The 23,877-nt window shown below is 46.5% G+C and overlaps 1 protein-coding gene across 1 annotated transcript in view; it reads right to left on the reverse strand.

Annotated features, from left to right (window-relative positions):
- LOC142305824 (vomeronasal type-2 receptor 26-like) overlaps positions 1–23,877 on the reverse strand; it is a 129,678-nt gene that overhangs the window by 1,263 nt on the left and 104,538 nt on the right. Inside the window, exon 4 of the mRNA XM_075346935.1 lies at positions 7,410–7,557. Within this exon, the coding sequence (XP_075203050.1) occupies positions 7,410–7,557 (148 nt within the window). The remainder of the gene's footprint in view (positions 1–7,409; positions 7,558–23,877) is intronic.

A 23,877-nucleotide genomic window follows, 5' to 3' on the forward strand; every position in this document is an offset into this window, starting at 1 on the left:
ACAGTACGTGTTTTCGTGGGCGGAGTTCGCCTTCTGCTCAACAGTCCAGTGGATCCTCCTTTGTGCGCCCCGTGCTGCAGAAGAAGATCCTGTGTTCTTACTGCTCTCTGCTCTCACCCTATAGTGATTGCTGTTCCACCAATTAGAAAGTTGAAAGCAATTATTAGAGGTTGCAATATCCACTTCCTGCTCTCTGATTGGTGGAGCAGCCATCACTAGAGGTTGCAGTGTGATACCTCACCAATCAGAAAGCAGGAAGCATTGGTGCTGCACCGCTGAGAAGGCAGCTGGCTGCTCCACACCATGTGTAATAAGCTTCATACGAAACTGTGAGGAGCAGTCACAGAGGCTTATAAAAAGGATCTCTCTGCATTTTAGTTGTTTTGGCTGAGGGGGTATTAATGGGGTGAAACCCAGCTAGAGGGGGGTAGTTGGGGCACATGTCTTTGGGTCATGCAGAAATAAGAGAGGAATTATCAATATGTCTCATTCTTTGTGATTTTATGCAGCCTCAGGTCTTCAACTGCAGTGTATTCCCATGTATGTGTGCCTCTGTGTACCCAAGCACTGATATTTGATATTTTATATTCATTAGTTTTTCACACAAATTATTAATCCACACGCACTTACACATTGTCTATTTATTTTTTCATATACTAACCTCTTTATATAATATGTCCTTCATGTGTCCCTTGTAATATAAAATGTGTTTTTCACGTATTTTTTGCAATATTTTGTATTTCACCTTTTTTGGAGATGCATATTGTACTAATTACTCATTATAAATACATTTTTATATATACATCTTATTTATTGTCTACAAACATTATATACGTGTTTCTTTATTGATATAAGATGCATCTCCATGAATTATTATGTTTACATTTAATATACTAATGCATTTTATTCTATTTATTCTATTGTGCTGCCTTAATATGTATTATACATATGTATGAGCGGTATATAGTTATGAGCAGGAGATGTGTAACTTACACCCTCAGTCACTAAGCTCTATGAGCAGGAGAGAGCTCAAATACTATGTCCACGTTATTGCAGCGCTTAGCTGTGCGCTCGCATGTGCCCCACATCATGCTGCTGTTGTGATGCACTATTTGGTGTTCAGGAGACATCTTTGCTCCCTTTTCAGTGACGTGTCCCAGGGGCATCACTTGGGGAGTGTCTCCTGTACAATGGACGCTGAACCTCCTCCTGCATGAGTGCGACTGCGCATGAGAGTGCTACACTCGGCGGGGCATGTGGTGGAAGACATCTGATTGGCTTCCTTATATTTAAAAGACCTGCCACTTATACCCTCAGTCACGCCCTTCTGAGGAAGACACAGCAGAAAAATGCACGCCAGGCTGTCCCTATGGTAATTATCTTTAAACCCTTCATCTATTTTACCTGCTCATACACTGTGAGGTTTATAGGAATCTTTGTGTACTAATGCTCCCATATACTGTGAGAGCTATGGACAATCATCTCATGGACTATTTAGCACTGCCATTCTTTAAAGCTGCTTGTTGTGAAATAGTTGACTCTATTAGCATCTACTGCCCATTCTTTGTATTTATAACCTACATTGGTAGAAACACATGCAAAAAATGAGTAGTACTTTTTGTGACATGCACGCTTTGTGAGGCAGACAGTTATACAACAAATCTGTCAGCAGGTTTTTATTACCCTGCCTGAACACAGGCCATTAGGTGACGCATCACTGGAATTACTGGTGACTGTCACGGGTAATAGAGAGTCCTGTTGTGTCCGGCTATAGGAGGTCATTGCGTTTGGCTTTGCAAACTTCTCCCTGACCTTCTATTATTTCTGCTGGGTTTTCATCCCTTTCCCTTTAGGACCTTGTGGAGTTCCTCATCATTTCAGCTGCTTTTCATCAGCACGTCCCTTTTTGTCTTTATATACCTTTACTTCCTATTACTCAGTGCTGGTGATAGCTCTTATACCCTTAACAAATCTTCAGTACAAGCAGTTGGCTCATATACATCTGGAGAAACTTTGTTGTTTCTGCAGTTCCACTCCCTGAGTCATCTGGAGATAAGTTATTTGCTCACTCTCCTGTGTCTTCTTTAGAGCTTAGGGCGGTTGACTAAGCACTCATCTCATCCATTCCCTACCTAGGGCCCAGATCAGGGTCAGCCTAGGGTCAGGTATCCGGCTCGATGGAAAGGTTCAGAACCTACAGTCATATGAAAAAGTTTGGGCACCCCTATTAATGTTAACCTTTTTTCTTTATAACAATTTGGGTTTTTGCTATTTCAGTTTCATATATCTAATAAATGATGGACTCATTCATATTTCTGAATTGAAATGAGGTTTATTGCATTAACAGATAATGTGAAATCTGCATTTAAACTATAGTTGACAGGTTCATAAGTATGGGCACCTTTATCAATTTCTTGTTTTGAACACGCCTAACTACTATTTACTGAATTACTGAAGCACTAAATTGGTTTTGTAACCTCATTGAGCTTTGAACTTCATAGGCAGGTGTATCCAATCATGAGAAAAGGTATTTAAGGTGGAGACTTGCAAGTAGTTCTCCTATTTGAATCTCCTATAAAGAGTGGCATCATGGGCTCCTCAAAACAACTCTCAAATGATCTGAAAACAAACATTATTCAACATAGTTGTTCAGGGGAAGGTACAAAAAGTTGTCTCAGAGATTTAACCTGTCAGTTTCCACTGTGAGGAACATAGTAAGGAAATGGAAGAACACAGGTACAGTTCTTGTTAAACCCAGAAGTGGCAGGCCAAGGGAAATATCAGAAAGGCCACAGACCACCTCAAAAGACCTGCAGCATCATCTTGCTGCAGATGGTGTTACTGTGCATCGGTCAACAATATAGCGCACTTTGGACAAGGAGAAGCTGTATGGGAGAGTGATGCGAAAGAAGCCTTTTCTGCAAGCACGTCACAAACAGAGTCGCCTGAGGTATGCAAAAGCACATTTGGACAAGCCAGTAACATTTTGGACGAAGATCCTGTAGACTGATGAAACAAAGATTGAGTTGTTTGGTCATACAAAAAGGTGTTATGCATGGAGGCAAAAAACACGGCATTCCAAGAAAAGCACTTGCTACCCACAGTATTGGTAATTAGTAATTAGTAATTGGTGGAGGTTCCATCATGCTTTGGGGCTGTGTGGCCAATGCCTGCACCGGGAATCTTGTTAAAGTTGAGGGTCACATGGATTCAACTCAGTATCAGCAGATTCTTGACAATAATGTGCAATAATCAGTGATGAAGTTGAAGTTATGCAGGGGATGGATATTTCAGCAAGACAATGATCCAAAACACCGCTCCAAATCTACTCAGGCATTCATGCAGAGGAACAATTACAATGTTCTGGAATGGCCATCCCAGTCCCCAGACCTGAATATCATTGAACATCTGTGGGATGATGTGAAGCGGCTGTCCATGCTCGGCGACCATCAAACTTAACTGGACTGGAATTATTTTGTAAACAGGAATGGTCAAAAATACCTTCATCCAGGATCCAGGAACTCATTAAAAGCTACAGAAAGCGCTCAGAGGCTGTGATTTTTGCAAAAGGAGGATCTACAAAATATTAATGTCACTTTTATGTTGAGGTGCCCATACTTATGCACCTGTCAAATTTAGTTTAAATGCAGATTGCACATTTTCTGTTAGTACAATAAACCTCATTTAAATTCAGAAATATTACTCAGTCCATCAGTTATTAGATATATGAAACTGAAATGGCTGTTGCAGAAACCCAAATTGTTATAAAGAAAAAAGGTTAACATTAATAGGGGTGCCCAAACTTTTTCATATGACTGTATCTATGGTGTGATGGTCTGGCACCCCTGACCTGGTCAGGCACCACTGAGTACTGCACCCATGCTGGGGGCAGTACAATACAGGTAATCCAGAAGGCTGACCAAGGTGTGACTACACAGGCGCATAGTAATCAGGTCTCACATATTGACCTTTAAAGGGACTCCTGAGAGATTCCAGGAGGGGGCGTGGCCTCCATGTCCATTCAAGGGGTGTGGTAGAGAGCCTGGTTGCTAGGTGGCATAGGCAGGCACAGTGGGGAAGGAAGTAGAGAGGAGTGAAGAGTCTGGAAGTGGAGCTCAGAGAGAGCAGACGTGCAGGACCCACAAGTGAGGCAGTTTAGTGTGCAGCTCAGGGAGAGAAGACGTAAAGAGCAGACCCTGGAGCTGTTGCAGTCTAACAGCGTCCGTGAAGTGACTACCGACGGGGGAGATCGGTCACCTGGTAGTGCCACCTGAAATCCACCCAAGGCTAGAGAGAGCAATGGAGTGGCAGAGTAAGGGGACTACCAGGGAGTTACCAGGCCCGCAAGGGTAACAGGTCCCATTGCAGAGATAGATTACCTTTCTTCTGCCAAACCTGCCGGTGGAGGCACTTCAAACCCACGCCACACCACCACAGAGTCCACAGCCACGTAACAAAGAGGGGGCCCATAGCTCACAGGAGGCAAGCAGCCGGAGTGACCTGGTCCAGGTTACAAGCAAACGGGTCGAACAAGGGGAGAACAGGGAGCAGCAACTTCCCTGGGACCCCGTAGGGAGTTCAAGTTGGGGTCACCACAAAACACAAAGGGCTAAGGAAGGTGAGTTGGTAGTTACCCTCATCAGCCAGCCAGCAGGATACCTGGTTCCCGCCTGGTTCATCCCAGCTACGCCCGGGTTACTGACCCTGCCACATAATGTCAGTAAAACCCCTGAAAGACATTCTGCTTCTGTGTTTGAGTCATTCTGCGCCTTGTGGTTCCACACACTTACACAGGGCCCTGGGGCTTGCCTCACTCTCGGGAGGCCACTACAACTGACTGCACCCACCTTCACCCCCAGGCACCCCTTAATCTGCAGTGGCGGTCACCCTGACCGCAATACCGAGAGTGGAGTCACGAAAATCCTAAAAGAAGGTTCCCTACCTGTGACCAGACTGTTCCATCCATGTGGAGTCCCTGAAGGTAATGCACCAACATCAACACAGCAGCACCTGCGGGGCTTCACATCGGGACCCAGGGCCCAGCAGTTGTCTTGGTCAGGGGTCACCATCTCCCTTTTCCCTAGACACAGGGTCTCCCTTCCCTTTCACCACTCGCTGGGTACTTCCCCATACCTAGCATGGCAGGGACATATTTCCTTTAAATATTTTATTTTTTTTACTTCTCTGTTACATTTTTAGCACAGTTCTCTGCTTCCTAAAAAGAACAAAAAAAAAAAATAACAATGACAACAGGACAATTTACTGGTGTTGTGTGTGGGTACAGCAAAATAAAAGGTGTGCAAAAGAATAGCACTGTTTGAGACATGCAGACTTTGAGAGCCAGTCATAGGGCGCAATTATTTTTTGTAATATTGAGGCTTATGTAAACATGAATGCAAAGAAAGTGAAATGAAATTGAAGCAGCAGCGCTTTCCCCACATTGGTCAGGAAAGCAGCAGCAGTGGCTCTCCTGTACGTCTCCTCCTATCACTTATATCTGTTTCTTCTCTTCTCCTCACCAGTCTCCTCCTGGGCTGTCTCACACGATCTGTACAGTTTCTTTAGTGTTTCATGGCTTTCTCTTCCTATTAATTAATAAGCTGGGAGCTGTGACATCTTCTGTCTATTCAGATACAACACATAATGGCTGCTACATTCCCTGCCTCTGCTTTTAAACTGGATATGATAGTTTGGATTGGTTGTGCTATATCAAGTGCAGGAAGTTGTAAGTTGTTAAATTTACGAGATTCAGCAAAATCCGAAATATTAAGAAAAAGTTCAATTTGTATAAATTCAGTTTGCTCAGTTTGCTTTTCAGTTGATGGAAATTCTTGCTTGAAATTTGCTGGAGTTTGTAGCTGCACAAGTTGTATGTTATGTTTGTATAATGCGGTTGGTAGTGTCTTGATCTACGTCTTGTGCTGGACTGGACTACAACACTATTGGACCTGCTGCACGCTCATTTGTTGGGATTGTGCAGCAAACATGGGTAGCTATGAACTGTGGGTGCAGTGAACTGAACACTGATTTTAAATGTTAAGGTAGAATCCACTCATCAAATACCATAACTCACATTGCCTTAAAATCATTTACTTTAATAAACACATGCCACAAACAAAGTACATACATTTATTTTTGTGTTGAGAAAAAAGATGGGAATTCATATGCACCCTACTCTCTCCCTTCCTATCATACGGGGGTCGACGTCAGGGCATCATCAATTCAACACGAATCGACACCTTGCAAACAGAAATGCTATGATTAGAACGTGTAAAACTCACAAGGCTGCGGACGTGAAGCGATACCTCATGGAGACCTTCCTACAAGTCATTAGGTATAGTGGCTGCATGGCCTCTACGCTCACCTGACCTGACCTCTTTAGACTTCTTTCTGTGAGGTCACATCAAACAGTCGGTGTATGCGACCCCTCCACCAACATTGCAGGACCTACGACGACGTATCACAGATGCTTGTGCAAATGTGTTACCTACCATATTGCACAACGTGCAGCAAGATACAGTATGCTGTCCAGAGTCCAGGTGTGCATTGCAGCAAGATACAGTATGCTGTGCAGAGTCCAGATGTGCATTGCAGCAAGATACAGTATGCTGTGCAGAGTCCAGATGTGCATTGCAGCAAGATACAGTATGCTGTGCAGAGTCCAGATGTGCATTGCAGCAAGATACAGTATGCTGTCCAGAGTCCATATGTGCATTGCAGCAAGATACAGTATGCTGTGCAGAGTCCAGATGTGCATTGCAGCAAGATACAGTATGCTGTCCAGAGTCCATATGTGCATTGCAGCAAGATACAGTATGCTGTGCAGAGTCCAGATGTGCATTGCATGTGGCCACTTTGAGCATCAAAGTTAAATGAGCGCCATATGCGTGACCAGCATTCAATGTTTTGGGGGTCATGGGTTTCATATCATAGCATTTCTGTATGCAAGGTGTGGATTAGTATTGAATTGATGATGCCCTGCCCCTTTGTAATTCACTTTTTTTCTCTATCTCGTTCCGTTTTCAAGATAAAAATGCTAACTCCGTTGTTTTCCACCAGGTGGCGCTATAGGTGGTTTCATTGCGTACCGCATAGATACTTTACTATACCTAGACACCACATATTTGCCTATAGCTGCCGCTGTTCTCAAGTTAATGATGGTGGACAGGATATGGGTTGACACACTGTATGCATCTTACAGAAGGTAGAATGTGAAGGTATCTTCCCCGTGCAATCGCTCTGCAGTGCCGGTGGCAGTCACCGCTCCACACAGTGCTAGTGCTGAAATCATGCACACCGATCCTTGGTGACGTCCGGCTCTGCAGCATATGGATGTGGATGATGCTGAGTCTGAGTCAGTTTCTTATGCGGGTGACGGATGCCACTTACAATCCTCTTACTGTACATACCGGTGATATTGGATATCTCTCCTTCTGGACATGGGATGCAGTCATAGCAGCAGGTATGGATTGTCTCTCTCGCCTTTTTCCAGCTTCCAGGTAAGCATTGATCTGAGCATCGGGATACTGGGATCTGAAAAAAAGATGATAAACTTAACTGGAATGAAAAATGAATAAAGAAATTTTTAGAAATAGGGTTAAACTTTGCTGAAAAGTTAGAAAGAATATGTCAAAAACATGTAGACATTTAAAGGGGTTTTACAGAAACAAAGGTCTTTTAAATTAATAGATGTGGAATAATAATAAGTTCCACAGTTGGATAATCTCATATATGTGTCCCTGCTGTGTACTGTGTAATGGCTGTGTCTGACCGTACAGGACATGGTCTGATCACACCGCAGCTCCTGGGCCGGGGAGGATGCAAAAAGCATACAGACATTATTGTACAGGATCACATATTATGAGGGACTAATGATGAAGGCACATTGTGCGCTGAAACGCGTTGTCAGTTACTGACCTCTATACGTGTAGCTGCTTGCTGACAATGTGTATTGTGGATAACCTATAAAGCAACTATATTAAAAGTTATATTTTATTGAAAATGAAAGAAGTCATCTTGCCTGAATAATCTGAAGTGACGAGCTGGATTCAATCCCTTGTTCACCTTTCAAATTCACCATATATTTTTGTATTATTGGCATTCAGTGCGCCCTGCTTTCTACATATATACCATCCTGGTATTATGTCCCCATTCTGGTGTATATGTTCCCCCTCATGCCTGGTATATATGTCTCTTTGCCTAGTATAGCTGTTATCCATCCTGACAAACACAACTTCACTTTGTCCCGCTCACCTGCTTGCTGCCAGAGATTGCTTATCCAGGACTGTGCACGGAAAGGAAGGTAGCAGAACTCATTTCATGTGTATAGAAAAAATTCCAGCACCAAGTCCATAGGAAATCTTCATTAAAAATTCATCTTTTATTTATCAAAACTTATAAAAATCCATGTTAGCAATTGCCCCAACAGAGGACGCGTTTCGAACGACAAAGTTCTTAATCCGTCTCTAGAGACGGATTAAGAACTTTGTCGTTCGAAACGCGTCCTCTGTTGGGGCAATTGCTAACATGGATTTTTATAAGTTTTGATAAATAAAAGATGAATTTTTAATGAAGATTTCCTATGGACTTGGTGCTGGAATTTTTTCTATACACCTGTTATCCATCCTGGTATATATGTCCCTCATCCTAGGCCCATCTTGATATTTATGTCTCCGTCCTAGGCCCATCCTGGTATATATATCCACCATCCTGGTATATGTGTCCCCCATGCTTGGTCCCATCTTGGTATATAGGTTTCCATCATCATCATGGGCCCAACCTTGTATATGTTTTCCATCCTGGTATATCTGCCCCATTTTGGTACAGCTGTCATCCATCCTGGTATATGTCCCCCTTCCTACTATATATGTCCCTATCCTGGGCCCATCCTGGTATATATGTCCACCATCCTGGTATATTTGTCCCCCATTCTTGGTCCCATCCTGGTATATAGGTCTCCATAATGGGCCCATCCTGGTATATTCCTCCATCCCACTATATATGTCCCTATCCTGAGCCCATCCTGGTATATATGTTCACAATCCTGGTACAGTATATGTGTCCTCCATGCTTGGCCCCATCCTGGTATAGAGGTCTCATCATGGGCCCATCCTGGTATATGTCCCCCATCCTACCATATATTTCCATATCCTGGGCCCATCCTGGTATATATATATATATATATATACATATACAGTATATGAACTATCCTGGTATACAGTGACAAGTAAAGTAGAAGATGGGAAGTATGTGTCGCTAAAATTATTAAATTCAGTGATGTGAATACAGATGTAATGCTCCAAACTACTATGTACTGAGAGAGTTAAGTGGCTTTTAACAGGGCTGTTTTTTTGTGAACAGTTAAAGAGATGGGTGGGATGCCTGTTCACCATATCTCCACCTCAGGGTGTGGTCCAGGAGGTAAAAGCCAGGCCTCTGGAAACACTCAGAGTTCTATGTGTTTGGAGGAAGCAGTTCCTCCTCTCTGTGGCTATGACTGAACAAAGTAGAACCCCAAACATTAGTGGGTGGAACACACAGTGCGAATGGCTGTGTTTATTAGAGATGAGCGAACCTCTAGAGGCTCGAGTTCAACTCGGTTCGTTGAACGGAGGCCGCGTTCGAGTTCGGCTCGGCGAGCCGTTCAACAAACCTCTCGAACCCCATTGAAAACAATGGGAGGCAATCACAAACACATAAAAACACATTATAAATGTACACATACAGTAAATAAACATTGCCATAACACTTACCGGTCCACGCGATTCGTCCTGCATTCTGTCTCCTGTCGCTGTTCCATCCGATGATCGCTGCGTCCTCCCGGTAACCAGCACTGATGATAGGACCTATCGTGACGTCAAAATAGCATGTGACCAGTCACGTGTCTGTTATCTCATTGGCTACAGACTGGTCACATGACAATGACACGTCATGCTAGGACTTGTCAGTGCATCTCTCCAGTATGCGGTGATCGTTTGTGTATCTCCGTGTACCGGCGACATGCTCTGGCACCCGGTCGGGTTTCCGGTCTGCTTCCCCGTTCACAGCCGGTCAATAACGGAGATCACCGTTGCTATAGCAACACGCCTGTCAGTGGTGACGTCACCGCTTACAGGCAGCAGCTCCTTCTCACTCACGTAGTGAAAAGGCTGCACAGGAAGCAGCGTCCTTCCTCACATGCAGTGCTGCTGATGTAGCAGAGCTGCATGGGTTGAAGGAGAAAGAAGACAGAATAGCAGAATCATGGAGGGATGAGAGGGAGTAATAAACATGGAGTCTCTAATGTGTCTGTGTATTTATTTCGATTAAAGTATTTTTTCTCTGTGTGGTGCCTTTTTTAGCCCTTTATTGGGGATTCTTAATGGTCGGGTCAAACTTGCCTGACATTAAGAATCTCTGGCTTAATACTAGCTAGTAAAACAAAGCTAGTATTAACTCATAATTACCCAGCAAGCCATCCGGCTCCAGGGTTGTTGGAAGAGTTGGATACAGTGCCAGATGATGGTGCTTCTATGAAAGCGCCATTTTCTGGGGTGACTGTGGATTGCAATTCGCAGCAGAGGCACCCATAAACCTCGGGCTAACCTGTGCTGCGGATTCCAATCCCCAGCTGCCTAGTTCTACCTGGCTGGACACCAAAATATGGCGAAGCCCACGTCAATTGTTTTTTAATTATTTCATGAAATAAGTGAAATAATTAAAAAAAAAAGGGCTTCCCTATATTTTTAGTTCCCAGCCGGGTATAAATAGGAAGCTGGGGGTTGTGGGCAGCCCGTAGCTGCCTGCTGTACCTGGCTAGCATACAAAAATATGGCGAAGCCTACGTCATTTTTTTGGTGGGCAAAAAACTCCTGCATACAGTCCTGGATGGAGTATGCTGAGACTTGTAGTTCTGCAGCTGCTGACTGCTCTCCTGCATACACTAGTGAATGGAGCATGCTGAGCCTTGTAGTTCTGCAGATTCTGTCTGCTCTCCTCCATACAGACAGACAGCAGCTGCAGAACTACAAGGCTCAGCATACTCCATCCAGGACTGTCTGCAGGACTCCCACCCCCCAAAAAAAAATTATTTGGGCTTCGCCATATTTTTGTATGCTAGCCAGCTACAGCAGGCAGCTATGGGTTTCCCCCAACCCCCAGCTGCCTATTTGTACCCGGCTGGGAACCAAAAATATAGGGAAGCCCTTTTTTCTATTAACTATTTCATGAATTTCATGAAATAATTAAAAAACAAATGACGTGGGCTTCGCCATATTTTTGTGTCCAGCCAGGTAGAACTAGGCAGCTGGGGATTGGAATCCACAGCACAGGTTGGCCTGAGCTTTCTGGGCCCCTCTGCTGTGAATTGCAGTCGCAGCCACCCCAGAAAATGGCGCTTTCATAGAAGCGCCATCTTTTGGTGCTGTATCCAACTCTTCATGCTGCCCTGGTGACGGGTGGCTCACTGGGTAATAATGGGGTTAGGGCTAGCTGTATATTATCAACTGGCCCTAAGCATGAAATTCATGGTAGCACGCCAATATTAGACATGGCCACCATGAATTTCTAGTACCGATAAAAAGAACCACAACACACAGAAAAATATTTTTATTATAAATAAAACACAACACAATTAGTGACTCCATCTTTATTGAAATAAAGAACCCCCCTCCGCAGTAATCCTGGGTCAAGGGTCCCGCGTCGTCCAATCCGGATCCAGTATCATCTGATTGGTTTTCTGGAAGGCAAAGCGATCAGATGATGTGTCAGGTTCAAGGTCCTGAATTACATGACACAGCAGCTGATTGTATAAACAGCTTTTATACAATCAGCTGATGCATCAGTGCAAAAAAAACAAAACAAACTACAGACTTCAGTGCAGACTCCTGTCCGACGGCATGAGCTGATAGTTTAGCCGGCCGGGCGTTAAAAAGCTGGCCTCACCGCTCGACTTATAGTGTCAGTTGATTCCATCAGGTGACTGCATCAGCTGATCATCGCCAGGTCTGAGAAAGAGAGCGAGAGAAAGAAAAGAGAGAGAGAAAGAAGAGAGAGAGAGAAAGAGGAGAAAGAAGAGAAAGAAAGAAGAGAAAGAAAGGAGAGAAAGAAAGGAGAGAAAGAAAGGAGAGAAAGAAAGGAGAGAGAGAGGGAGAGAGAGGAGAGAAAGAAAGGTGAGAGAGATAGGAGAGAGCAAAAGGAGAGAGAGAGAAAGAAGAGAGAGAAGAAGAGAGAGAAGAGAAATAGGAGAAAGAAGAGAAAGGAGAGAAAGAAAGGAGAGAGAGAAAGGAGAGAGAAAGGAGAGAGATAGCAAGAGAGAGAGAGCTCATAGTTGATGTCCGGCTCCTCCCCTCAGTGCATCAGTGCATTTTTCGCGGTGTGTGTTCCTTTACTTTAACTTTCAGTTTAATCATGAAAGGTATCTCAGGGAGACGCCTGGCACGATTAAACTCATTATTACCCCAATTGCCACCGCACCAGGGCAATTTGGAATGAGCTAAGTAGAGTCCCAGGACTGTCGCACCTAATGGATGCGGCTATTCCAGGCAGCTGCTGGGTGATATTGTTAGGGTGGCGGGCTCCCGATAACATGGAGCTTCTCCATCCTGACAATGCCAGCCTCCAGCCGTGCGGCTTTATCCTGGCTGGTATCAAATATGGGGGAAACAGCATTTTTTTTTTTAATTTATTTATTTATTTTACTGTACGATATTGACCCGCCCACCGGCGGCTGTGATTGGTTGCAGTGAGACAGCTGTCACTTAGCTTGGGGACGTGTCTGACTGCAACCAATCATAAGTGCCGGTGGGCGGGAAAAGCACGGAATAACTAATTGACTAATGAAGCGGCAGCCATTTTCTAAAGAGGAAAAGACGCCGCAGATTTGTGACAGCCGTGGAGCGAGACGCACGTGATTGATGAGTAGGAAAGGGAGAGGGATTGTGCTGGGGACGCAGGACGCATGCAAATAGCAACATGTGCAAATAGCCTTACTGTGAAAAGCCACGTTTATGGTGATAGAACCGGTCTTGAACATAACTCGAACTGTCGAGCTTTTAGCAAAAAACTCGAGTTCGATCTCGAGCACCTCCCAAATCACTCGAATATGAAATTGGCGAACCTTGAACCTCGAACATCGCTCATCTCTAGTGTTTATACTATTTTGTTTTCTTTTATGATGGTAAGGTTCTTTTGTTTTGTGATGGCTGGTTTATGGAGTTAAGAAACCAGTTCAAACTTAAATGGAAAAACATTTCTGTCTACCTCAAACTGCAGCTGAGTGAGTGGATCTACCACACAAGCAAAACGGTAACAATGTTTTCAATTTTTGACTTTCAGGCTCCAAATCTTATCATCTACTACAGCTCTGAGTGTAAGGCAACCTTCATATTATAGACATTCCTCTTGGCTATCTCATACATAAATCTGCCTTGCAACTATTTGTCACATGATTAATAGAGATGAGCAAACCTCTAGAGGCTCGAGTTCGGTTCAGTTCGTCGAACGGAGGCCGCGTTCGAGTTCAGTTCGGCGAACCATTCGACGAACCTCTCGAACCCCATTGAAAACAATGGGAGGCAATCACAAACACATAAAAATACCTAGAAACCACCTGTTACGGTTGCTGCGAGCACTGGAGACTAAGTCCAGATTTCTTGCTACTGCACATGTGCGAGCGCTGGAGACTAAGTCCAGATTTCTTGCTACTGCACATGTGCGAGCGCCGGAGACTAAGTCCTATCTTGGAGCCATTGCACATGTGCGGGTGACATCATCGCTGACACGAGGTCACATGTCTCTGACACCTTCTATGCCGATTGGTCGCTGGTCATGTGCTTGTGACGCCTTGCTCGGTGATAGGCCAGCATGACGTCACTCCTGTCGTTCTGGCAGCGGATTGGCTCTGGTGTCCTCCATCTTGGATGAGGCACAGAGTCTATATAAGACCCTGACACACGCCGCATGGCGCTCAGTCCTCTTGGTTCATGCATAAGAGTAGACGCAATGTGCGCGTTCCTCTAGGCATTCCTCTGTCTATGCTAGGTGAGCGCTACCGGCAGGGTAGCGTTCTTATACCTTACAGCTTCGGCTGCTGTCCGTATCCTTACCTCTTAGGGGAGCGGACATAGGCAGGTGCCTGAGGCACATGGTCTGGCTGGGCCTTGTGGTTCGACTCGTAGGTGGACGTTGCCGCTAGGGTAACGTTCCTTATACTGCGTCTGGCAGTTGTTCGTATCCTCGCACACTAGGGGAGCGAACAGAGGTAGGAGCTTTGTGCGGCTTACGCTGCTGTTCGTCTCTTTTGCACCACTAGAAGAGCGGACCTAGGCAGGTGCCATATCTAGTGGTTCATGTCCTCGCACACTAGTGGAGCGAACGCAGGTAGGAGCTTTGTGCGGCTTACGCTGCTGTTCGTCTCTTTTGCACCACTAGAAGAGCGGACCTAGGTAGGTGCCATTTCGCACACATTGCCTTTGTCTCTGTGATTATTAACAGAGATCATTCCACACACCCTCCAAGTAAGGGAGGAATTGCTTTACTTACTTATTATATCCTTCTGTGAGTTAACAGAGGTATTGCACTCTGCCTTAGTCTGCAGCAGAGTCTTTGAACGGTGGACCCTGACTGTCTGATACTCCTTTAGGTTATCAGACAGCCCCCCGTAACATTAGGACTGAGCCAAGGGTCTGGCAGTTATGGCAGAATATCAGCAGTTACACCGTTACATACAAGTACTTGAGTCACGGCTCAAGAGTATAGAGGATAAACCTCAGACCATGGTGACATCTGCACATGATCCTCGACTTGCTCTGCCAAACAGATATTCTGGCGATGCCAGATCATGTCGTGGTTTCATTAGTCAGTGTCAGATACACCTAGAGGTCAACTCTTCTCGCTTCTATACGGAGAGGTCCAGAGTAAGCTTTATCATCTCCTTACTTCAGGACAAAGCCTTAGAATGGGCGACTCCCCTATGGGAGCGCTCTGATGTGGTTACTCTGAGACATCAAGACTTTCTTGATGCTCTTAAGGCGGTATTCATGGGTCCGCAGGTTACCCATGATGCGGCCCTGAGACTGTTAGATCTATCTCAGGGTTCGTTATCCACTAGTTCTTATGCCATTGCTTTTAGAACTCTGGTGGCAGAACTAGATTGGCCAGAGAAGGTGTTGATTCCTATCTTCTGGAGAGGGTTGGCAGGCTATGTCAAGGATGCTCTTGCTACTCGTGAGGTCCCTGCTTCTCTGGAGGACTTGATCACAGTAGCAATGAGGATCGATGTACGCCATAAGGAACGTAGACTCGAGGTCTCTTCCTCACGCCCTAAGCATCGGGCTATTCCAGTTGTTGAGGGTCCACTACCATCTTCCTCAGCATCTGAAACATCTCCCACTCCTATGGAGTTAGGTCATACGTCTTCCAGACTACGCAAGTCTGGTCCTCCTATATGTTACGTATGTCGTCAGGCTGGGCACTATGCCAACAAGTGTCCTAGTCGTCAGGGAAACTCCCTGGCCTAGTAACCATTAGAGGGGGGTTACTAGAGACGTCTTCTGCACCCTCTAAGTGTTGTATCCCAGGTCAGCTCTCGTTATCTGAGAATACATGGCCTATTATGGCTTTTGTGGATTCCGGAGCTGACGGGACTTTTGTGTCCTCAGGATTTGTAAAGGGACACAATATTCCCTCTATCATGTTAGAGGCGCCTATTCCTGTCCGTGTTGTTAATGGAACTATGTTGTCTGACTCCATTACATTGAGGACAGTTCCCTTGCGCCTTTCCCTGTCTCAGGGTCACATAGAGGAGATTTCTTTTCTTGTTTTGCCTGAGGGTATAGACGACATCCTTCTGGGTCTCCCATGGCTTCGGACTCATGCTCCTCACATTGACTGGGAGTCTGACAGCATTATTAGTTGGGGTTCGAAATGTCAGTCCCGATGTCTTCCCTTACCACCTAAGGTCATTGCGGTTGCATCTACTGATCTCTCTCCCATACCTACACCCTATCTGGATTTCGCTGACGTGTTCTCCAAACAGGGTGCTGAGGTTCTTCCACCCCATAGGCCGTATGACTGTGCCATAGACCTTATCCCAGGTTCGGTTCCACCTAAAGGCAGGGTTTACCCCCTGTCGATACCTGAGTCGGAGGCCATGTCGACCTATATAAGAGAGAGTTTAGAGAAGGGGTTCATTCGTAAGTCTGTCTCTCCCGCGGGAGCTGGGTTTTTCTTTGTTCGGAAGAAAGAGGGTGATTTGCGTCCCTGCATAGATTACAGGGGTCTCAACGCAATCACAATAAAGAACAAATACCCATTACCTTTAATTTCGGAGCTCTTTGACAGATTGAGAGGAGCTCAAGTTTTTACAAAGTTGGATCTGCGGGGTGCGTATAACTTGGTACGAATTCGAAAGGGTGACGAATGGAAGACCGCTTTTAACACCCGAGACGGTCACTATGAATACCTCGTCATGCCTTTTGGGTTATGTAATGCACCCGCAGTATTTCAGGACTTCGTAAACGATGTGTTCAGGGATTTACTGTTATCCTCAGTAGTGGTGTATCTGGACGACATCCTGATTTTTTCTCCTGATCTGGAGACTCATCGTCAGGATGTCATTCGTGTCCTTTCCCGTTTAAGGGAGCACTCATTGTTTGCTAAACTCGAGAAATGTGTATTCAAGCAGTCCTCATTGCCTTTTTTGGGTTACATTATCTCACAAGAGGGCCTGGCTATGGATCCTGCGAAGCTCTCTGCTGTCCTGCAATGGTCCGAACCTCATTCCTTGAAGGCGGTGCAACGCTTCTTAGGATTCATAAATTATTACAGGCAGTTCATACCCCATTTTTCTACTTTGGTGGCCCCTTTGGTGGCCTTGACTAAGAAAGGTGCTAATCCCAAAGCCTGGTCTACTAAGACATCTCAGGCTTTTGAGGCAGTAAAAAGACACTTTTCAACTGCTCCCGTTCTTCAAAGACCCGATGAGAGTAAGCCCTTCCTCTTAGAGGTTGATGCCTCTTCAGTGGGTGCTGGTGCGGTCTTGTATCAAAAGAACGGTGCAGGTAGAAAAAGGCCGTGTTTCTTCTTTGCGAAAACCTTTTCACCAGCAGAGAGAAACTATACCATTGGGGATAGGGAACTGCTCGCCTTGAGATTAGCCTTGGAGGAGTGGCGTCACTTGCTGGAAGGAGCAAAACATCCTTTCCAGGTCTATACAGACCATAAGAATCTGACGTACTTACAAACCGCTCAGCGTCTGAATCCTCGCCAAGCCCGCTGGTCCTTGTTTTTCTCCCGCTTTCACTTCTCCATCAACTATCTGTCTGGGAGTAAGAATAACAAGGCAGACGCCCTGTCTCGCTCTATGCTTTCTACCCAGGAGGAGATTGACGAACCTCGTCTTATCCTTCCCTCCAGGGTTTTTCATACGCTCTCCCCTGTGACGTTAGACCAAATCCCACCGGGCAAGACCTTTGTTCCGCCTGATCGACAGAATGATATACTGTAATGGGCCCACACCTCAAAGGTGGGTGGGCATTTTGGTATTAGGCGGACACGAGAGTTACTGGAGAGGTGGTATTGGTGGCCACACTTAGCCAGCCACGTCAAGAGATATGTCGGTTCCTGCTACTCGTGTGCTCGCAACCGTCCATTACGGCAGAGACCGGCTGGACTCTTGCATCCTTTACCAGTGCCAGATAGACCATGGGAGGTGGTAGGCATGGACTTTGTGGGTGATCTTCCATGTTCACAGGGACATAGATTTGTGTGGGTCATTACGGACCATTTCTCCCGGATGGTTCATCTCGTACCGTTATCGAGAATCCCATCTTCCAGGGTACTAGCCAAACTATTCCTCAAGCATGTCTTTAGGCTTCACGGGATGCCAGATCGTATCATTTGTGATAGAGGCCCGCAATTTACTTCCCGTTTCTGGCGAGATCTTTGTAGCCTTCTGCAAATTGAGTTGAATCTCTCTTCGGCATACCATCCGGAGACCAATGGTTTGGTTGAGCGTACCAATCAATCTATGATTATATACCTTCGACACTTTGTTGCTGAGAACCACGATAACTGGTCCTTCCTCCTACCCTGGGCAGAATTTGCCCTTAACAATTCGCTGGCTGAGGCCACTGGGCAGACACCGTTCGTACTCAATAATGGGCAACACCTTAGGGTACCGGTACCGTTTCCCGCTGCTGCACCTAATCCTCTTGTGGCCGACTGGGCAACTAATGCCAGAGAGGTTTGGGATCGGACTCAAGAGTCGATCCAAGCAGCTAAGGACCGTATGAAGACGGTGTCCGATCGGTTTCGTCGCCCGGCTCCTGTCTTTTCTCCAGGGGACTTTGTGTGGCTCTCTGCAAAACATGTGAGACTTAGAGTGAGCTCTGTCAAATTTGCTCCTCGCTTCCTGGGTCCTTATGAGGTTCTTCGACGGGTAAATCCTGTAGTCTACCAATTGAAGTTACCCGTCCATCTTAAGATTCATGACAAATTCCATGTCTCACTGCTAAAGCCGGCTATTTTAACTCACGCTCGTGAAGTGCACTCTCCTGCCTCTGATTCCTCTCGCTCTAGCTATGAGGTACGAGCCATAGTTGGTTCTAAGATGGTTAGAGGGCGCAGGTTCTTCTTGATAGATTGGGAGGGTTACGGCCCGGAACATCGCTCTTGGGAGCCTGAGGAGGCTGTCCATGCTCCCGACTTAGTTGCCGATTACCTGCGTCGCTGGGAGGGGGGCCCTTGAGGGGGAGGTACTGTTACGGTTGCTGCGAGCACTGGAGACTAAGTCCAGATTTCTTACTACTGCACATGTGCGAGCGCTGGAGACTAAGTCCAGATTTCTTGCTACTGCACATGTGCGAGCGCTGGAGACTAAGTCCAGATTTCTTGCTACTGCACATGTGCGAGCGCCGGAGACTAAGTCCTATCTTGGAGCCATTGCACATGTGCGGGTGACATCATCGCTGACACGAGGTCACATGTCTCTGACACCTTCTATGCCGATTGGTCGCTGGTCATGTGCTTGTGATTAGAGATGAGCGAACCGGTCCCGGTTCGGCTCGAGGTCGGTTCGCCGAACGGACCTCCCGTTCGAGTTCGGCTCGTCGAACGTTCGACGAACCGAACTCGAGCCAATAGGAAACAATGGCAGGCAATCACAAACACAGTAAAACACCTAGAAAACACCCTCAAAGGTGTCCAAAAGGTGACAAACAACTCAAACACATTGGAAAGTGACAAGGACATATACTCATGCGAAAACAAAACAGCTGGACAAGGAAAAAGAGGAGGACACACAGATATAGGCATGGCACGCCATTCTAAAATCATGTAAAACACCGCAAGGTGACTCCAAGCATAGTCTCCCTTTTTTTCCAAAAATTGGGCCCCACACCCACCCACCCATTCAGTGGCAGCAGTTGGGCCCCAGTTGTACAATTCACAGCTAGATTTGCAGCCAGCACATTCAAAAATACGCCATTCTTATCCGTCCCCAGGATGACACCGGGGTAGGTAGCAAAGTCTTTCCTGATCCCAGCTCTGTTCATCTTGGCTTCTTTTAAAAACACAGCAAGCAAGGGTTACTCCAAGCGGAGTCTCCCTTTTTTTCCAAAAATTGGGCCCCACACACACCCACCCATTCAGTGGCAGCACTTGTGCCCTAGTTGTACACTTCACAGCTAGATTTGCATCAAGCACATTCCAAAATACGCCATTCTTATCCGTCCCCAGGATGACACCGGGGTAGGTAGATAAAGTCTTTGCTGACCCATGACATGTTCATCTTGGCTTCTTTTAAAAACAATGTAAGCAAAGGTTACTCCAAGCGGAGTCTCCCTTTTTTTCCAAAAATTGTGCCCCACACACACCCACCCATTCAGTGGCAGCACTTGTGCCCTAGTTGTACACTTCACAGCTACATTTGCATCAAGCACATTCAAAAATATGCCATAATTAACTGTCCCCAGCATGACACCGGGGTAGGTAGCAAAGTCTTTCCTGATCCCAGCTCTGTTCATCTTGGCTTCTTTTAAAAACAATGTAAGCAAGGGTTACTCCAAGCGGAGTCTCCCTTTTTTCCAAAAATTGGGCCCCACACAGACACCTTATCAGTGGCAGCACTTGTGCCCCAGTTGCAAACAGGATGTTTTGATTTGCATCAAGCACATTCCAAATCAACAAGCATTTACTCTCCCCAGGATGACACAGGGGTAGTAAATTCCTTCTGGATCCATGACTTGTTCATTTTGATGAACGTCAGTCTGTCCACATTGTCACTGGACAGACGCGTGCGCTTATCTGTCAGCACACACCCAGCAGCACTGAATACACGTTCAGAGACAACGCTGGCAGCTGGACACGACAAAATCTCCAAGGCGTAAGTTGCGAGCTCTGGCCATTTTTCTAGGTTTGAAGCCCAAAAGGAGCAAGGCTCCAGTTGCACAGTCATGGCATCGATGTTCATTTGGAGATACTCCTGTATCATCCTCTCCAGCCGTTGACTATGTGTCAGACTTGTTGTCTCTGGTGGCCTTGCAAAAGAGGGTCTAAAAAAATTATGAAAAGATTCCATAAAATTGCTGTTACCGGCACCAGATACGGTCCTACTGGTACGGGTAGACTGTTGAAGATGACGAGACCGTCCCATGTTTGTCAAGTTACAACTGGGAGATTCCCTCCCTGCACCTGCACGGTTGTTTGGTGGAAAAGCCGAGCTAAGATCGAGTAACAGCTTCTGCTGATACTCCTGCATACGTGCGTCCCTTTCTATGGCTGGAATTATGTCACAAAATTTAGACTTGTACCGGGGATCTAATAGTGTGGCAATCCAGTAGTCATCATCACTTCTAATTTTGACAATACGACTGTCATGTTGGAGGTAGTGCAACAAAAAGGCACTCATGTGTCTTGCGCAGCCATGCGGACCAAGTCCACGCTGTGTTTGTGGCATAGAGGTGCTACCCGTTCTTTCTTCCTCTGACATCTCCCCCCAACCTCTTTCAACTGAAATTTGACCAAGGTCTCCCTCATCCGCTGAGTCTTCCATGTCCATGGACAGTTCGTCCTCCATTTCTTCATGTTCTCCTGCACCTTGCTCAACATTTCGCCTGCTACTATGCGCCCTTGTCGATCCCTGTCCCCCATGGTCCCATGCCTGCTGCGTTGGTTATGATGAACGTCTGGACCTTGGTGATGTTGTTGTCCCTTGCGCATATGAATCCTCCTGTAGTTCCTCCCCTTCATGTTGTCCCACCCCCTGACTCCGAATAGTGTTTAGCATGTGCTCCAGCATGTAAATGACTGGAATCGTCATGCTGATAATGGCATTGTCAGAGCTAAACATATTCGTCGCCATGTCGAAACTGTGCAGAAGGGTGCATAGGTCCTTGATCTGAGACCACTCCATCAGGGTGATCTGTCCCACCTCTGCATCTCGTTGGCCCAGGCTATACGTCATGACGTATTGCACCAGGGCTCTGCGGTGCTGCCACAGTCGCTGTAACATGTGGAGAGTTGAATTCCAGCGTGTCGCCACATCGCATTTCAGGCGATGAACTGGCAGGCCGAAAGACTTCTGGAGCGATGCAAGTCGCTCTGCTGCGGCGCTTGAACGGCGGAAGTGAGCTGACAGTTTTCGTGCCCTGTTCAGAAGGCCATCTAGGCCGGGATAGTGTGTTAAAAATTGCTGGACGACAAGGTTCAACACGTGAGCCATACAAGGTACGTGTGTCACCTTGCCCAGGCGAAGTGCCGCACCCAGGTTTGCAGCATTGTCGCACACGGCCTTACCAGGCTGCAGGTTGAGTGGAGACAACCATTTATTAAACTCGGACCGCAGAGCTGACCACAACTCCTCAGCTGTGTGACTCTTATTCCCAAGACATGTCAAGCTAAAGACCGCCTGATGCCGTTGCGCTCTGCTGCCAGCATAGTAATGAGGGGTGCGTGATTCCTTCTGCGCAGTGAGAACGCTGGTGGCCTGACCAGGCAGGCTTGGGGCGGAGGTGGAGGATGCAGATGAGGTGGAGGATGCAGAAGCTGTGGCGGAACTTGGACAGACATAGGATTGACACACAAGTCGTGGGGACGGCAAGACTTGTGCAGCAGACCCTTCACCATCTATCACCATAGTTACCCAGTGCCCAGTCAGCGACATGTAACGTCCCTGTCCATGCTTACTGGTCCAAGTATCGGTGGTGAAATGCACCCGTTCACACACAGAGTTTCTCAAGGAAGCGGTGATGTTGTGTGCGACATGCTGGTGTAGCGCGGGCACACCTTTCTTAGAGAAGTAGTGGCGACTAGGCATCTGGTACTGGGGCACAGCGACAGACATAAGGTCTCTAAAATCCTGTGTGTCCACTAGGCGGAAAGGCAGCATTTCGGTAGCCAACAGCTTACAGAGGGATAGAGTCAACCTCTTAGCTTTGTCATGGGTCGGAGGAAGTGGCCTTTTATTTGACCACATCTGAGGGACAGAGATCTGGCTGCTGTGTGTAGACGGTGTTGAGTAGGGTGTACCTGGAAAAATGCAGGTTTGTGAGGAAAGTGCAGGCGGAGACATGATGTTGCCTTGATTCAACGTTGGTGCTATCGATGTCTGAGAGAGCTGTACACACTCACTTGTTTCCCCTTCCAAACCAACTGATGACCTTACAAGCAAACTGCCTGTTGCGGTTACAGTGGTGGAAGTTTTGCGTGGAAAAACAGGTGTGACAGCTGTCCCCACAGTCCTAGAAGATGAAGAGCGCGCGGATGCACTGGAAGGGGCGGGCGGTGGATGGTTCGCTCCGCTAGGCCGCATTGCAGCACGGTGAGCTTCCCACCGGGACTTATGATATTTATTCATGTGACGATTCATGGAAGAAGTTGTCAAACTGCTGAGGTTTTGACCTCTACTAAGAGAATCATGACAAATGTTACATATCACATGATTTGGGCGATCTTTTTCGATGTCAAAAAAGGACCAGGCTAGGCAAGGCTTAGAGGCCATGCGACCTGTTGATACACCCCGAATAATGCTCATAGGCAGAGTGGTGGCTGAGGATGCAGTTGTAGACGTGCTACCAGTGCTCCGACTCTGTCCAGGAAGGCGCAAGGAAACTTCGTCGTCGGTTGCATCCTCCTCCACCGCCTCTGTTGACCTCCTCGAGTGCCTGACTGGGGGTTGACAGTAGGTGGGATCTAGAACGTCATCATCAATTGTTGTGTTTTCACTACCCTCCCCCTCAGACCAAGCCTCTTCTTGCCCTGACCGAATATTTAAGTTGTCATCCCAATCGGGTATCTGCGTCTCATCTTCATCAGTATGTTCCTCATTGTCTATAACCACAGGTGTTACAGTTTGTGACAAAGGGTCAACATTATGCTCAGAAACTTGGTCCTCACGGCCTGAATCAGAGTCACAAAGGTTCTGGGCATCACTGCAGACCATTTCCTGTTCTGTACTCACTGTAGCTTGGGAGCAGACCTCTGATTCCCAGGCTATAGTGTGACTGAACAGCTCTGCAGACTCAGCCATCTCAGTTCCACCATACTGTGCAGGGCTGATGGAGACTTCAGAGCTAGGAGAAATCAAGTGTGATTGGGATGACAACTCAGAGGACTGGTGTTTTTTGGATGCGGTACTTGAAGTGGCTGAGAGGGCACTTTTTGGACCACTTGAGATCCATTCAAGCATTTTCCTTTTTTGCCCATCATCTACCTTTCTTCCTGTTGTTCGTGTCCGTAAAAAAGGGAGCACATCGGATTGTCCACGGTAAGTAGTAGACATCTTACTTTTGCTGGTAGATGGTCTATCTTCAGCAGATGATAATGGAGCTTTGCCACCTTCCCCACGGACAAAACCTTTTTTGCCTTTTCCACCACGCCTCTTCCCCTTTCCACCAGCAT

The sequence above is a fragment of the Anomaloglossus baeobatrachus genome, chromosome 1 (genome assembly GCF_048569485.1).
Source record: "Anomaloglossus baeobatrachus isolate aAnoBae1 chromosome 1, aAnoBae1.hap1, whole genome shotgun sequence".
In the NCBI taxonomy this organism is placed as follows: domain Eukaryota; kingdom Metazoa; phylum Chordata; class Amphibia; order Anura; family Aromobatidae; genus Anomaloglossus; species Anomaloglossus baeobatrachus.